Raw genomic sequence first — 15,670 nt, 5'->3', positions numbered from 1 at the left:
CAACAACAGCACATATTGGAAAAATTGGTTCCGTTCGGTTGGGCAGGCAGGCACTTCAACTTTCCGGAGTTATATATTTGGGCCGGCTTTCTCCAACATCAGCATCACGTCGAGTCCTGATCGCTATTAGTCCCCGATGTCAGTGGACTTGGGTTTTGTATATGTGATTTTTTTTTCAACAGCAATCATGGAAATTTGCGTAGACTGGTTTCTGGACTATCTCTCATCTCATTAGCGGATGTTGTGTGATTTGAGAAGCATATGCGCACACAGCTTTCACTTGGATGTACGTAGCGAGTGCTCTAGACATAATCGAATCTACATGGCATTGTATTTAATCGAGGTCTATATATACAATATATATATATATATACGTACTTTTGTTTTAATTTGATGCAAGTACAGTATTCACGATATTTCCTACATGAACGTTCTGTTCGACTACAATATGAAGGACGATAGATATCAAAAAGATATATATTTTTAGATCTAGAGTTGATTTACTCAAATACGCGGGATGGGATGGTTAATTCCCGTTTTTGAATCCCTCTCGACTCCGGAAAGTAATAGACCGGAGAACGAAACAAGATAATGATAGACGCTAGCTAGCTAGCTAGGTTGCAGAGTATATCCAGGAAGCCACATGCAGCACGCTCACCTCGCACCTCCACAAACAAAAGATGTTACTAATTACACAGTATAGGTTCCCCCCCCACCCCACTCCTCCTGCTCTTTTCAGCCGGCGTGCTCGACGATCTCGTGGATGAGAGTGCCGTTCTTGACGTAGCTCTTGATTTGTTCTGGGACGGGACATTCCTTGGTGTCTTCATCTGTACCCTCCTTGGGTGGGAGCATGACGTTGACAGAGGTGCATTTGCTGGTGAAGACCTCCGTGTCCAGACTCTGGCTACCGAGGTAGACGGTTGCGCCGTCGACCTGGTCGAGGAGGACGGTGGGGACGACGCCGTCGACCTGAAGGGCGAACTTGGGAGACTTGATGACTTCCAAGCTGCTGACGAGGGAGTCGACGATGATGGAGAGACCGGTGCAGTTGTCGATGGAGACGGCGTTTGCCTTGTTGGAGATCTTGACGATGGTCTTGTTGCAGCGGCTGATCAGGATCGAGTGGTTCTGCTGAGCAGGGATCTCGATGATTTCGCCGGGGTTGTCGAAGTTCTCGATGAACCACTTGTTGGATTCCAGCTCCTTACGCGGTGGCTTCTTGGCACGCATGCTCTCAGGCTTGGGCTTCTTGCCCGGCGGAGCGGGTGACTTGCCCCGAGAGGAGCTGTTGCTACCTTGCGAGTCGGGACGCTCTGGGACAGTCGAACTTGCGCGCAGGCTAGGGTTCTTGTGCGTCATTTGCGACCTGTCCACCTTGCGCAGGCCAGATGTGATCGCCTCTCCTTTGTTCAGATCCGCAAACACGGCGGACATATCTCCGCCCTTAGAAGCAGACGATGTAGGAGCGGGTGTGGGATCAGCTGGTGGTGGAGGTGGAGGAGGCGGAGGTGGAGGAGGACCACCAGCTGGTGTGCTGATGGTTGGTACTGAAGGAACTGGGACTGCGCCAGAGCCAGACTTGATTTCTTTAAGAGCTTCGAGAGCGTCGGTGCCGTTCTGGTTCCATGTCAGGCCCTTGGGGTAGTGCTTCTTGAGATACGCCGCAAGCGACTTGAAGATACGGTAGTAGCCTTGAATGTACTGCACATGTGTCGCATCCCTGGGGAATGTCGTCAGTTCTGTGAGGACAAAAGACGAACGCTGCCGTAATCTAAACTCACTTCTCCTTGTACTCCTTCAGGACCTTGTTTCCGTAGTACTCAATGCCACCCTGCATCTCATTCACGAAATCCGCGGGCTTCGACTCAAAGAACCAGCCGAGCGCGACAATGCCTTCAGCGACAGCGCTGAGGTGGTTAAACAGCGGCGACGCTCGGTTCGATTCTCTGAGGTTGTTGATGGTATCTGAAGCCTTGTGGAGCTCGGTCATGAGCTCTGGAGGATGCGGCTCCGGCTTCTTCGCTTTCGTGGCTACATAGATATAGGTGCGCTCCGCCTGGAAAGCCTGCAGCACTGCTTTTGACTTTTCACAACTGTTAGCTACCTTGCGCCCCGTCCTCCAAAGATGCTTATTTCAGAGTCCAACCTACCTGCTCCGCAACCAGGCCTCCAATATTCTGTCCGATCTCCACAAATTTACCAACGTCCTCCTTGATCAAGGCATCAAAGTCCGCGATTTCCGGTGGTACGGCGCTCGGGGCGGGTGCAGGAGTCGGCGCTTTAGGAGGCTCAGGAGGCGCAATCTGTCCACCAGCGGGGATAGCTCCATTGTTGGATGCATTTTGCCCGACATGTTCACTGCCGCCGTCGAAGGACATAGCCATGTCCTCCAGACGCGACGTAGCAGCTTCCAGCCTGTTGAGAAGTATACGGCGTCAGCCATATGCAGATAGATGGACAAGGCAGCATTGAGCAAGATCCGAAGACACCGCAACTGAAACCAGAGTACGTACCGCTTGATCAAGGTCGTTAGATTATGCATATGGTTGCCTGTCGCCATCTTGGCTGCTTCCTCGATGCGTTCGAGGACACGTCTTGGGTGGAAAGCTGTCTTTAGGGGGAGGTTCAGGAGCTCGAGTGAGGAGCCTGTCAAGAATGACAAGGCCCGGGGAAATGGGATCTCCGCTCGCGAAGCCCAGTCAAACAGAAGGACTGAGGAGGTACGTGGAAGCTAGACCGTTCCTGAGTCCGTGGGCGTTGCAGAAACGGTGCAGTGTTCAGAATCCAGATGTCCCTGAGATGAGACGAGACGAGACGGAGCTCCAGGGTGGACCGTGACCGTATCTTACCGTACCTTACCGCCCGCTCGTGCCTCCACCCCCCTAAAATGGCTAAAATGCCCGCCATCGAAAATGACGTGTGTGTAATCCGTACGAACTCTTCGAAATAGTCAATAATCATAATTATTATATCCCAACGTTCCTCTTGTGGTTTTGCGCGAACGCAGCGAGACTTTCATTGTCGGGTCTCTCCTCTGGATTGTCCTCTTAACCGGCCATGTCGACATCGCAGAGCTCGACAGACCCCTCCACACAGGATGTCGACTTCTGCACTCTTGGCATGTTCATCCTTGGTATGATACAAGAACTCCCGCCTCGGATGATCAGCCACGCATTGTTCTTAGATCAAATGCGAACTATTCCTGCAGTAAAATACCTAACAATCAACTCCTCTTACAGATGACATTGAGTTTGGAGAGGGCATTCCGCCCGTAAAGGGCGCCTTGGGCGGAGCGGCTTCCTTCGCAGTCGTCGGCGCACGGATGGTGGCCGGCAGAGAGCATTCGCAGGCCGTCAGTTGGATCGTCGATGTTGGATGTGACTTCCCCAACGACGTATTGGATGTAATCCGCTCGTGGAACACGAAATGTGTAATTCGAGAGGATAAGGGGAGATTGACCACCAGGGCGTGGAATGGCTATGGTCCAAATGAGAAGAGGGGTTGGTGCCAATTGACCTCTAGCAATCTACTTTTTTGCCTTTTTACTGATTGTATACGATGATATCGACAGACTTTAAGTATCTGACGCCGAAATTGCGTTTGGAACCGGACATGCTGTCCGAACAGCAGGTCTTCTCGCGGACATTCCATATGGTCTGCTCGTCCGTGCGGGCTGTTTCCATCGTGCAAAGGATTCTGGAGAGGAGAGAAGAGTTGCTACAGAAGGGCTATATTCCTCCGTCCTCTGGCGCAGCTACGAGACCGCTCTTCGTCTGGGAGCCCGTTCCCGATCTTTGCACTCCAGAAGAGCAGGAGAGGTTCTTCACGGCGATTCGGGTGGTGGATGTGGTCAGTCCTAACGAACTAGAGCTGGGCATGATGTTCGGTCGACCAGGATGGGATGAAAGCAATGAAGATGACCGAGAACTAGTGAGGAAGATTCTCAAATCGGGAATTGGTCCTGACGGGAACGGGACCTTGGTGATCAGGGCAGGTAAGAATGGCAGCTACTCATACTCGCGGGGCCATGGGATCTGGCTGCCCGCTTATCATCAGCCAGACCCTTCCAATCCACCACCTGTGGTCGATCCCACAGGCGGCGGGAATTCCTTTTTAGGAGCCTTGGCGGAAGGGATGATCAGTCAGGGAAGAAGTCCTGTCGAGACAATCGAATCTGTCCTTGCACCATCGGAACCCTGGAAGAACATTGTCCAAACCTGGGGCAAAAACGGGCAGATTCCTCTAGCACTGATTTGCGCAACGGTTGCAGCAGGTTTCGTGGTGGAACAGATTGGCGTTCCTAAGATATCAGAAAAGGATGGAAAGGAAACCTGGAATGGATCTGAATTCACGGAACGGGTCCGTCTGTATACACAACGGTTATATAGAACGTTAGAAGAGTCTCCACAGAGACATCAATTGGCTCTTTGATCAAATCAATTCATTGTCCATAGCCTGTTTATTCCTGTTGTACAGCCCACGATATGATATCAACAACTGCCGGTTGTCATCCCCGCACCAGAACTTCTCTCTTCTATGACGACTCCTTCGTGGCCTTCTCGTGTTCGATAATCTGCTTGCTCCAGCTGAAAGAAAGGAGACGGGTGAGTATGTATGCGATGGAACAATCTGAGGGGTAGGGTGCGACTGACTAGCGACTGGGGAAGAATCGGCCGGGCTCGGGCATCTTGTCGCGGTATTCCCGCTCAGCGCTGAGGCTCCATGTGAAGACTGAGATTCCAAGGATGACGGCGCCAATCGCAGCAGTGTTGGCCCTCCAGTTGCCAGGCTGGGCGTACCAGCCTCCAGCAGGAGACCAGACTTCCTTGGGATAACTGCGGAGAGAACTGTTAGCGCACCACACCAACGGGCCAACGCCGGGGGAATTGTGCGGCAATGAGGGGTCATTGAAACGTACTAGATCTTGCCGCCTCCTCCCATGGTGAAAACGGGCTGGATGAATGCAATCGGTCGAGGGAAACGGGGTGGATGTGTGGGAGGTTCGTCGTCCGTGAGGTCGAGAGAGCGTCGATGTCCAACTTCCCGCGGCAGGTCGGCTAGTGCTCGAAACGGCCTAGCGCCGTCCGGTCCTTTTCTCCCCGTGACTTCCAGCGAAGCTCGACACTTTTTTCGACGAGAGAAGAGCATCGCCGAACACGCTCCGTCGATTGCCATCCTCTTCAACGTTCTGGCCGTCCTTTTTTTCTTCCATTCCTCATTGATTCTAGGGTGCGGCAGGCGCACGAAATCCCCAGATGAAGAGGCTGCAGCTCCTGCGATGGAGCGGTTCGGTTCTCTCGCCGCGGGTCAGGCCCGTTAACCGCCTGCAATATGTTTCTGTCGGTCTGCGATATCAGTCTTCAGCTTCGCCGGCTCTGGCAATCGAGGAGGATCAATTAGATGTCGACTACCCGCCTGTTCCGCCGGCACACTCGAGACAGTCCCGACTTCTGTTCCCTTCGCCGCCGGTAGAGGCAGCACGCGACTCAGCCAAACTGGCCGCCCTACATGCCCGACTCTATCTCCCCTCACGACTACCTCTCGAGACGCTGGCTCGCGCCCTCGTCGATGCCTCCGCCGATCCTAACCCCGATTTCAATAACGAGTCGTTGGCCACTCTCGGTCATGACCTCCTCACCTACTATACCTCCGAACACCTCCTTTGCACATACCCTCGACTTCCGTTGACCGTCGTCTTCGCCGCGATGTATGCCTACGTGGGCCCTAAGTCTCTGGCAGCAATGGCACGAGAATGGGGTGTGGAATTGGCTGCGGTCCCTGGTGGAGAAGTCGACCCGGGTCTGCTGCAGTTCAAGAGGGTTCCGCCAGACACCGACTTGGATGCGGAACCTGTCACGGGCACGACGAGACCCAACGACGACCGCAAGTCGTGGAGAAAATCGATGACCTCGCGGGTGGTCTACGATGATGAGTTCGGTGACCCGTCCAAGGCCCCGACGGACCCTGCGGAGACGCCAGTCATCCCCGACCCGCAGAGCCTGAAGGGCATCACCGCCGAGCAGGCGAGCGCTACGTTTGTCCGGGCGGTGATGGGAGCCATCTATGTGCACGCTGGCCGTCCGGCCGCTAAGCGCTTCTTCCAGGAGCACTTCCTGTCCCGACACCTCGACATTGCCGGACTCTTCAACTTCTCGCAGCCGACGCGCGACCTGGCACGGCTGTGCGCCCGCGAGAACTTCGAACGCCCGGTGGCCAAGATCCTGAGCGAGACTGGTCGTAAGAGTCGACACCCCGTGTTCGTGGTGGGCATCTTCTCCGGCAAGGACAAGCTGGGCGAGGGATCCGGCGCCAGTTTGGTGGAGGCTCGATTCCGGGCGGCGGTTGCTGCTCTGAAGGGCTGGTATCTGTACAGTCCGCTGCACGTGCGAGTGCCCAGCTCGATGGAGGAAGAGGGAGCGAAGCCATGGAAGCCGGTGCACGTGGATCTGGGCGAGGTGATTGTGTAAGATTTTGGCTGAGCGGCATATTAAGTGTGTTTTCCAACGAACGGCGCGCCCCATTGGCTCTCCCCGAGGATACCTCAACGGCGCTTTTTACCCTGCGTGCATGCATGCGTGCATTGCATCCATCTATGCCTATGTTTTTTATTGACGGTACATTGATTGGCAAATTTCATCATTGGGGACCGGGGAGCCAGGGCATCATCAAACGGAGCCGACAAGATCTGCGCTCTGTCTGTTAACAAATTTTTTTTATATCTATTATGTCAACCATGTTTCTATAAACTGAAATCTGCAACGAGATGCTGTACAGTATGGGCAAAAATCCAATTCTCTTTCCTCTTTTCTTTTCTTTTCTATCCTCGGTTGCTCTCCGCTCCAGCTTCTGTCCCTTGTTGGGCGATGGTGGTTCATGAATGAAGTACAGTACTATGGAATAGCCCAGTGGAAGGAAGTAGGAATGAATACCAATGTCTAGATATCCTATAGATCGAGATACTACTGCCAACTTACCTACGAAATGCTTCTCTCAGTCATGACAAGCCAATCAAATACATACCGTCACTCTGGATTCACAATCTCCTCTTCCCAATTCTCCTCAACTCTTGTCTTGCCGCCATCTAGATACCGACCATATTCATCCCAGAGATCCGCAATATCCACTCCAAACAACGCCTTCCAGAACCCATTATTCCTTTTACTTGAATCATTCTCATTCTCATTACCTTTACCATTACCATTATCATTATCATCTCCAACATACCCCACACGAAAGAGTCGATCGTTCAATCGACCGATCGCCGCCTGACCAACACGCACGTCCTCAAGCCATGCGAGGAAGAAAGCGGTATGTTGATAGCCGGCATCCCAGCGATCTGGCCGGTCTGTTGCGCTGGAGGGACGTTTCCAATGGGGAGGGTCGAGGTGGGCTTTGAGACGGACGAAATCGGCGATACCTTCGATGAGACCGCCTGGGGGGCGGAGATGGTCGTTATTCTCGTTTGGGGAGGTGTTGGATGGAAAAGAAGAAGAAGGAGGAGGGGCGGTGTGCTGGTAGCAATGGACGAGTTCGTGAGTGAGGACGCCGACGAGTTCCTTGCGGGGATCGGGGTAGGTGGTGGTGGCGGTGCGGATGTAGGAGAGGGAGAAGTGGATTTCCTTGTGGTCGTTGTCGAGGTCGGTTCCGGTGGTGTAGGCGACGCCGCTGAAGTCGCGCAGGATGATGGTCACAGAGCGAGTTGGGGGAATTGAGGGAGTAAATGCGTTGTTGCTGCTGTGACTGGGAGGACTGTACAGGTGCGTGATGATCTGGGCCAGCGCGGTGTCGAGCACGGCAGCGAGGTCAGGAACCAGGCGGAGGAAGGCGCTGGCGGCGGGATGGTGCAGGTCCTGGATGTGCAGGCGCAGCGTAGGCGAGGGCACTGCAGGGCTGTTGTTGTTGTTGTTGTTGTTGTTCTTATTGTTGTCTGTCTCCGACTTGGATGGCCGGACAGGAATTGGCGTCGCAGCAGCGGTAGTCATAATGTGAATTCAGCGATTGCGGGGTATAATAGTTAAGTAGACAGCTGAGAGGAGAGATGGCAGGTCAGATCATATAGTAAAAATAGGAGTCAATAATAGAGTAAATAAACTCCGCAGTTTGACTGCTATAAAACTAACTATGCGTAGGGATGGTGAAATATTGAAATGGGGGGTCAATTTCACGAAACGTGAAATTTCAACCCTTTTTTTCGTTTCGAAATTCGAAACGCACGGACCATAAATGGGGCGCGCTTATTACAAATTAGGAAACGCGGAGAGCAAATCAGCTAATAATAATTCAGTTAGGTAGTTACTAATTGATTAGTAACATTTCAAAATTTCACACATTTCATTTCATGAAATTCAGACCCCCAAATTTCATGAAATTTCTGAAATTTTGAATTTCAAATGCCATCCCTAACTATGCGATCAATGGATGACGCCCGGATCATTGAATCTCCTTCATTGCATTTAAACTCTTTTGGGCACCTAACTTAAGTGAGTTAATCTGGCAGCTAGAAATTCTATTCTGCAGTCGCGGGATTCGAACCCTCGTCTTAGAGGCGCCAGGAAGACATGCTAGCCAGTCGACCAAAAAGGATAACTCCGATTTGGTCTACCAGTACCTGAATCTCTAACCCAAATACACGCGCAGATCGAAGTCTGGACTCTGGGGTGAAAAAGATACGGCACTCGATCTAAGTAACGCCAGTCGCTTCTCCGGGCCAATGACGGTGGATGAAGGATTACTTCTTGGTCCACAGGGCTGACCCTGCCGTCGATCATCCAGACGAAGCTAATCATAATTAATACTCTACGTATGGTATTGTGTTGTATAGGACTTCCACTCAACGTCTGTAGACCATTCGTACGGGGGATGTAGAGAGATGCTGAGGATTACGACACTGTTTATGGTATCGCTCACAGTCAAGGCAGGTGCGACATGGTCGATATGAAGTCGTGGAGGGAATTCGTCGCATTATTCACTGTAGGTACGTGTGTGGAGGGGCAGATGAGGCTGTGGGGAATATATATATATATATATATATATATTCTAGTCCGAGTATGTCGGTCCCTCATTTCGTCGAGATCTGTACTCTAGCCTTTTTTTTTTTCTTTTTTCGCTTCTCTATCTATCTACTCATCGAGAAGACATTTCAGATGCTAGCATCCTCTCGATCACTACGAGCAGCAACTTACCCTCCCCTCTGTCGCTGTGCTGCCATTGCTTCTTCGTTCTCTGCGGTCCTTCCCGTTCCGAACTGCTCGTGCTGCCCGGCAGCCCAACCACGGTTCAACAGCCCAGTCAGTCTACGGTACGCGGAAACACCCAGACAACAACATAAACATAAACAAACCAAGTAGACGGGTGGGAAAATAAAAATAAAAAACGAGATCTCTGACAGACTCTATCTTGCGAACAGAACTGAACTGGTCGGATCTCGTCCTGGGCGATCGAATGATCTAGGTACTGTACTGTTTTACTGTAACTAACTAACGGCGCGCTTATCGTTTATCGCTCCTGCGCTAACTCACTAACTAATTAACCCCCCCCGGCAGTGCACGTCCCACTCTCTCCGTTCTCCGACGCAACTGCTTTCTTTCTTTCCTCCCACTTCCCCTCGACAGCTTCCTCAACTTCCTCAACTTCCTCAACTTCCTCAACTTCCTCAACTTCCTCAACCTCCCCTCCACCCCGTCACTCGCCTGCCTCTATCGCTCACCACCACGGCGACCTCTTTCCCTGCGATCGCAGTATCATCCTCAACAGCATCGGTATGTGCTCCTTCCTCCATGCGCAGTGTTTGGGGGGTATATATCCCCCGTCTCGAGATCCCCCCGCTGTCTCTGATTCTTCCCTCTTCACCACCACTTTTCTCTGCGTCGAACAGCTTCTGCTTCGAATTCTGCTTCGAAAACAGCTTCTGCTTCATCTGCTTCGAAAACAACTTCTGCTTTCACACTTCTGTGTCATCGCACTCTTCTCCATCTTCTCTCTTCTCTCTGACCTCTTGCTAACTCCACAATGGACGTTGACAGAGTCTCTCTCCCACTCAACCCAGTGTCGAGAGCGCTGGTTGTCACCCTCATCATCTCCCTCAACCCGTTCAAGTTCTTCTTCTACCTTCTGGTCTTCTCCCTGATCTATGTGCTCTTCGCTAAGCCGGAAGAGCTGACCTGCCTGTTGACCATCATGGAGGCCAAGGCGATCGAGCTCCTGGCCATCCTCAGGAACAGCAATGCTTCCGTCGACACCAAAGTCACCCACATGACTGCGTTGAAGTCTGAGATCAAACAGAAGAACGTGCCAGAATCCGCCATTACTCCCATCTTCGACAGCGTGAAGCAGGCCATAGCTTCCCCCCACACCTCTCTCTCCGGTGCTGGTTTTTCGGCTCTCGGTCATCTCCTCAAACGGCTCGGAATCCAGCAACAGCAACATGCAGTCGTCCTTCAGAGCCGCTATCTCTACCCGCTGCTCCTCGAACGCCTCGGCGATCACAAGGAACGGGTCCGCGCGCAGGCGGCCCAAGCATTCACCGAACTCTGGTCAGCGGCAGGCGCAGATGTCGAACACCATGTGCTCGAGGTTGCACTGACGGGAAAGAACCCGCGCGCGAAGGAAACGGCCATGAATTGGCTTAGCACGGTAGGAGCCTTCCCCGAGATACCCTCCTTCCTCATTTGGAACTTGAACTTTGTACTCACTCACATGTCATTGTATTACAGATGACCAAGCAGTACGGTCTGCTTTTCAAGAACCATGTTGGCCGGCTGGTTGCCTGTTTGGAGGATGCAGACAGTGGTGTTAGAGACACCGCCAAGGCTACTGTCATTGAACTCTTCCAGTAAGTCGTCGTCGACCCACTGACCCCTTGTCTCCTCCTCGTCACTCACTAACCGGACATGACAGGACCGCACCCCCACGAGCCAAGTCTGATCTCAAGAAGCAACTGACGCTTCTAAATGTCCGCAAGTCTATTGCCACTGCAATCATCAACAGCATTGACCTCGATGGATCCGTCGACCAAGAGATGTCGACGACCACGACGACGACGAAGACAACTATGACTATCGATCCACAACCTCGTGTCGATTCTGCACTAAGACCGGCAAGCAGCTTTTCACACCGTGCTCCCACGACGAAGGCAACTATGACTATCGATCCACAACCTCGTGTCGATTCCCAGCCTCGATTCGATTCTGCACTAAGACCGGCAAGCAGCTTTTCACATCGTGCTCCCACGACGAAGACAACTATGACTATCGATCCACAACCTCGTGTCGATTCCCAGCCTCGACTCGATTCTGCACTAAGACCGGAAAACAGCTTTTCACACCGTGCTCCCACGACGAAGGCAACTATGACTATCGATCCACAACCTCGTGTCGATTCCCAGCCTCGACTCGATTCTGCACTAAGACCGGAAAGCAGCTTTTCACACCGTGCTCCCGAGGAGATTCCACGTCCAGCATCGGTCATGTCGGTCATGTCGGCCATGTCGGGCGTCTCGACGAGCATGTCGACGTCGGCCATGTCGATGCCACGTCCTGAATCGGTCCTCTCGACTCTTTCCAACTGTCGATGTGATACACCTACCCATCAACTGCCGTTCAAAATGCCGCGCGAAGACTCGATCGACATCCTGGAAAAGCGTGCGTTGGCAGCGCGTGCAGCGACAGCACGCAGGGGTGAGCTGGGACGGCCGGCGCCCTTACCTCCTCAGAATTTATCTCAGAGTCGGAGCATGGATTCGCTCACGACTTCTGCTGCCGCGGCTCCTATCGAGACCGACGAGGGCGAAAAGATCGACCCTCTCTACATCCATTCCCATCGCGAAATCGACGACATGACGCGCGAGATGACTCCCGACTTTGAAGGAAGAGAGTCGGAACAGAACTGGACTCTCCGCGAGAAGCATGTCATGACGCTTCGCAGACTAACGCGAGGCAACGCACCTCACACCTACCCTCAGCAGTACCTTGCCGCCATCAAGACCCTGCTAGACGGCATCCTCAAGACGGTCAACTCCCTCAGAACGACTCTGTCTACTGCCGGATGCCTCCTTATCCAAGACCTTGCCCGAGTCAACGGACCCGGAATCGACCACATGGTTGAAATACTCATGCAAAACATGATCAAGATGTGCGCGATCATCAAGAAGATCTCTGCTCACAACGGCAAAGTCACTGTCGACGCGATCATCGCTCATGTTTCATACACCCCCCGTCTCCTGCAGCACCTGTGGCTCGCCTGCCAGGACAAGAACACCCAGCCGCGTTTGTTTGTCACGGGCTGGCTGAAGACTCTGATACAGAAACAAGCCCAACACAAGGCCTCGGTCGAACACGGAGGCGGACTCGACCTTTTGGAGAAGTGTATCAAGAAAGGACTGGCTGATGCCAACCCGGGCGTCCGAGAGGGGATGCGGGGAACTTTCTGGGCCTTCTACGCGGTGTGGCCGGACAGGGCCAATGAGTAAGTCTTTTGTCTCTTCCCTGAAGGTTCGTTGATTTGCGGTTGCTGACCATAGGACACTAGAATACTCTCTACTCTAGATTCGAAATCGAGGTCGTTGCTGGAGAAGGACCCAGCGAATCCGAACCATGGCGAACCATCGCTGTCGACTTCTGATCAAGCACGACCTGCGTTCTCGAAAAGCACTTCTGCTGCACCAACCCGCACTTCGCTGAAGGAGGCTATCGCGGCTCAGAGGAAGGCCAAGATGGCGGCTGCGTCCAAGGCGACACCCGATGCGAAGCACGCACCTTCTGCTGCAGCTCCTACCTCTTCTTTATCATCTGCACCTATGCGACCAGCTCTGAAGCCTCGTCGTCCTGAAGCATCTCGCCCAGTGACACCGGCTACGAGGCCCTCACATCCTGTGCTCCCGAAGTCCACAACGGACTCGGCGCCTACCACCACCACCACCACCCGTCCTGAGACATTCCGCCCAGTGACACCAACTGCGAGGTCCTCGAATCCAGTGCGCCCGAAGTCCACAACGGACTCGGCGCCAACTACTGCCACCACCACCACCAAGCCAAAGAGACTTGGTGGTTTCCAGTCGACCGATACTGTGACGACAGTCGAAAAGCCAGAGGCAAAGCCCGAGGTCGACAGCATGGAATATGAGACGGTGACAATCGAAAAGCCAGAGGCAAAGCCCGAGGCAGACACTATGGAACTTCAGACGGTCACGACGGTTGAAAAGCCCGAGCTAAAGCCCGAGGCAGACACTGTGGAACTTCAGACGGTCACGACGGTTGAAAAGCCCGAGCTAAAGCTTGAGGCAGACACTATGGAACTTCAGACGGTCACGACGGTTGAAAAGCCCGAGCTAAAGCTTGAGGCAGACACTATGGACCCTGAGACGGTCAAGGTATACGAAGACTCACAGTCAAACGACCTTGCCAAATCTTTCGAGTTCTCTGAGGATAAACTCATCCTCAATGACACACCTTCACCATTCCTCCTTCGTCCTGAACGTCTCCAACGTATGCAACAGATGCAAAACGAAAACATGGGCCCCGATCACAGCAGTCTGTCCACGCCGTGTCGGACGATTTCGAGCCCCTTGGAAGAACGTTCTCTGAACGACTCCTCACTCCGTCTCTCATCACTATCCTTGCGCGCCGCTTCGAACCCAGATTCAAACCCGACTTCAAACCCGACTTCTAGAGCGAACCGTGAGAGCTGGATCAGACTCGAATTTGCACACAGATGCAAGAGTATCAGTCCGCGCTCGAAAGATCCTGCCGCGGCCCGAGAAATCCTGGAGAAAGGAATCACCAAAATCAAGGACAATAAGCTCGACGTATACGGTTACCGCAAAATCCAAGGTCTCATCAAGTTCCATGAGTCCATGTTTAACCCAGGGGAAAACGCTGACACCGATCACCTCTACATGCTCTTGCTCCTTGCCTTGTTCTCCGCTCTCGAAAAGCCCCCTACATCAAAGCTACCGGCCGCCCTGGACATCAAGGTCCAGATTCTAGTGACGATCCGTGTCATATACATGTTCGGACGCGAACAGTTTGCCCCGTATTACCCGACTGCCACGACGGCAATGCTCAAGGCTCGGAAATACTACGACGCAACTCATTACATCGTCAGCGGACTGGAAGAAACTTTTGAAGACTTCGTCGTCGACACCCGCGACGGACACCGCATGATAAGAGCCGTCCTCGACCAGATCGAGACGGAGAAGCGGGACCGAGAAGGTCTCCGCGCGGTGAACATGGGCATCTGGGTCCTAACGATGCTCCTCCGCGACTGCGCCATGACAAAGACGGCAGTCCAGCAGCCGCTGTTGGAACGAGTGGCCTCGTTCACTCGTTCCAACCTCTCAGACAAAGACCCCGAGGTACGAAAGGGGGTAATGGACCTTTGCGTCCCTCTTTTCGGCGTCTTCGCCAACGAAGACGCCTTTTTCAGGGCTGTTGACGCCAACCGTCAACAGAAAAACCTGATCCTCTACTACGTCACGACGAATCGTTAGTCGTGACGTGCCTGTCGCTCGTTTTTGTTTTGTTTTGTTTTTTGTTTTTGTTTTTGTAGTTTTTATTTTTGTATTTTTTTATCCTGTATGTTAGTTTTGTTGGCGTTGGTTGGGGCCGGGGGCGTTCGGCGTTTTTGTTTTGTGTTTTTTTTTTTTTTGATATCCTTACCCCCTGTTTTATTTTGTATCGTTATCCCTTCGGGGGTATCGGCATCCTTTGTGCTATTGTTTGTTTTGTCGTCCGTTTGTGCCGGCGTTGCCGCATGGCCTCATCGGAATTATATGTCTCTCCCCAACAACATCCATATGGTTGCGACAGTCGATCCCATCGATACGGTCTTGTGCTCGAGGGGCCGTATGTGGTCCTTCGGAGCTTTTTATGTTTTCTTTCTTCTTTACCGGCCCCAACATTGAGTGTTCACATGTGCCCAGGGGGGCCGTATGTTTGGCCCCCTGGGCTTTTTATGTATGTATTTCTCTTTGGTTCTCTCTTCTTTTCTGTCTGTGCCTGGGCCCCCATCATGTCACCGGGGGCCCCAGGCTTTTCAGTGTTCTCATATTCCCACTGTTCTTTTCACATTCATGTGCCTGGGGCCCCATCTTGTCATCGGGGCCCCCAGGCTTCTATATATTCGGCTTTGGCTTTCCTTTCTTGCTTTCACTGGGGCCCCTTGGCTCGACTCCGTCTTCATCAACCCCTTCCATTACAGAGCACAATGCTCTCCAAGCATGTCTCCCATTCGCACATACATATTGAACAGCTTTTCACACTCTTCATTGTAATGCCTGTCACATATCCTTTTCCTGCTTCCGCGCATCTTAGATGCATAATTATTTTGGCCTCTCCATCCCTTGCTCCGCCCACAGGCAATGGTGTGACGCAATGATGTATAACGACCTCTTACCCCTGATGTATATACATATTTAATATCAAAAGTTGACAAGTGTTCGAGAAAGCTTCTTTTTCTTGTGTCATCGAGTGCTATTGTAATGGATTATCACTCGTGTAGATTGAGCGTGGTTCTACAAGTATATATACACGCGCTGATTCGTAACGATGACCGGTAAAGGACGAGAAAAGGAAATGTACATCAACGGCTACTACTAGTATATACAATGGACTGGGTATGCACTCTATATCTATGTTTCGTTCCCTTCCCGAGCACTACGGCCCTGGTATTT

At 52.4% G+C, this 15,670-nt stretch overlaps 7 protein-coding genes across 7 annotated transcripts; 4 read left to right on the top strand and 3 right to left on the bottom strand.

Annotated features, from left to right (window-relative positions):
- Nucleotides 1-487: 487 nt before the first annotated feature.
- Nucleotides 488-2,791, bottom strand: C8Q69DRAFT_481929 (adenylyl cyclase-associated protein). The gene is made up of 4 exons (XM_028631630.1): nucleotides 2,517-2,791; nucleotides 2,154-2,418; nucleotides 1,785-2,086; nucleotides 488-1,723 (listed from the first exon to the last, which is right to left on the bottom strand). Exons 1-4 carry the CDS (start codon nucleotides 2,561-2,563, stop codon nucleotides 736-738), a joined length of 1,602 nt encoding a protein of 533 aa, XP_028481285.1. The 5' UTR covers nucleotides 2,564-2,791; the 3' UTR covers nucleotides 488-735.
- Nucleotides 2,792-3,060: 269 nt separating this feature from the next.
- Nucleotides 3,061-4,434, top strand: C8Q69DRAFT_510791 (pfkB family carbohydrate kinase; the record flags this gene model as incomplete). The annotated part of the gene is made up of 3 exons (XM_028633217.1): nucleotides 3,061-3,136; nucleotides 3,243-3,503; nucleotides 3,575-4,434. The coding sequence occupies 3 exons, from the start codon at nucleotides 3,061-3,063 to the stop codon at nucleotides 4,432-4,434; spliced, it is 1,197 nt and encodes a 398-aa protein (XP_028481284.1).
- A 220-nt stretch (nucleotides 4,435-4,654) lies between these two features.
- C8Q69DRAFT_409166 (hypothetical protein) lies at nucleotides 4,655-4,837 on the bottom strand (the record flags this gene model as incomplete). Its single annotated transcript, XM_028628236.1, has 1 exon — nucleotides 4,655-4,837. A coding segment is annotated over one exon (183 nt), but the record flags the coding sequence as incomplete, so codon positions are not given.
- Nucleotides 4,838-5,040: 203 nt separating this feature from the next.
- On the top strand, nucleotides 5,041-6,777 carry C8Q69DRAFT_123492 (60S ribosomal protein L3). The gene has a single exon (XM_028625240.1). The coding sequence runs from the start codon at nucleotides 5,259-5,261 to the stop codon at nucleotides 6,468-6,470; it is 1,212 nt and encodes a 403-aa protein (XP_028481282.1). The 5' UTR covers nucleotides 5,041-5,258; the 3' UTR covers nucleotides 6,471-6,777.
- Nucleotides 6,749-8,209, bottom strand: C8Q69DRAFT_123464 (hypothetical protein). Its single transcript, XM_028625239.1, has one exon. The coding sequence runs from the start codon at nucleotides 7,983-7,985 to the stop codon at nucleotides 7,026-7,028; it is 960 nt and encodes a 319-aa protein (XP_028481281.1). The 5' UTR covers nucleotides 7,986-8,209; the 3' UTR covers nucleotides 6,749-7,025.
- Nucleotides 8,210-10,179: 1,970 nt separating this feature from the next.
- On the top strand, nucleotides 10,180-14,488 carry C8Q69DRAFT_409272 (clasp N terminal-domain-containing protein; the record flags this gene model as incomplete). The annotated part of the gene is made up of 5 exons (XM_028628245.1): nucleotides 10,180-10,635; nucleotides 10,716-10,834; nucleotides 10,900-11,269; nucleotides 11,777-12,465; nucleotides 12,529-14,488. The coding sequence occupies 5 exons, from the start codon at nucleotides 10,180-10,182 to the stop codon at nucleotides 14,486-14,488; spliced, it is 3,594 nt and encodes a 1,197-aa protein (XP_028481280.1).
- Nucleotides 14,489-14,619: 131 nt separating this feature from the next.
- On the top strand, nucleotides 14,620-15,445 carry C8Q69DRAFT_481917 (hypothetical protein). Its single transcript, XM_028631629.1, has one exon. It carries the CDS (start codon nucleotides 14,752-14,754, stop codon nucleotides 15,373-15,375), a length of 624 nt encoding a protein of 207 aa, XP_028481279.1. The 5' UTR covers nucleotides 14,620-14,751; the 3' UTR covers nucleotides 15,376-15,445.
- The last annotated feature ends 225 nt before the right edge of the window (nucleotides 15,446-15,670 follow it).

The sequence above is a fragment of the Paecilomyces variotii genome, assembly GCF_004022145.1.
Source record: "Paecilomyces variotii strain CBS 101075 chromosome Unknown C8Q69scaffold_18, whole genome shotgun sequence".
Lineage (NCBI taxonomy): Eukaryota > Fungi > Ascomycota > Eurotiomycetes > Eurotiales > Thermoascaceae > Paecilomyces > Paecilomyces variotii.
The sequence above is the reverse complement of the archived record's forward strand: the minus strand, read 5'-3'. Positions and strand labels throughout refer to the sequence as shown.

What these genes read in the sequence shown, in the direction of transcription:
- C8Q69DRAFT_123492 (XM_028625240.1), top strand. Translation starts at nt 5,259, where the DNA reads ATGAAGAGGCTGCAGCTCCTGCGATGGAGCGGTTCGGTTCTCTCGCCG.
- C8Q69DRAFT_481917 (XM_028631629.1), top strand. Translation starts at nt 14,752, where the DNA reads ATGGCCTCATCGGAATTATATGTCTCTCCCCAACAACATCCATATGGT.
- C8Q69DRAFT_123464 (XM_028625239.1), bottom strand. Translation starts at nt 7,985, where the DNA reads ATGACTACCGCTGCTGCGACGCCAATTCCTGTCCGGCCATCCAAGTCG.
- C8Q69DRAFT_481929 (XM_028631630.1), bottom strand. Translation starts at nt 2,563, where the DNA reads ATGGCGACAGGCAACCATATGCATAATCTAACGACCTTGATCAAGCG. An exon ending in CTAACGACCTTGATCAAGCG is followed by an intron (nt 2,419 to 2,516) that starts GTACGTACTCTG and finishes ACTTCTCAACAG; the next exon opens with GCTGGAAGCTGCTACGTCGC. An exon ending in CTGAAGGAGTACAAGGAGAA is followed by an intron (nt 1,724 to 1,784) that starts GTGAGTTTAGAT and finishes GACATTCCCCAG; the next exon opens with GGATGCGACACATGTGCAGT.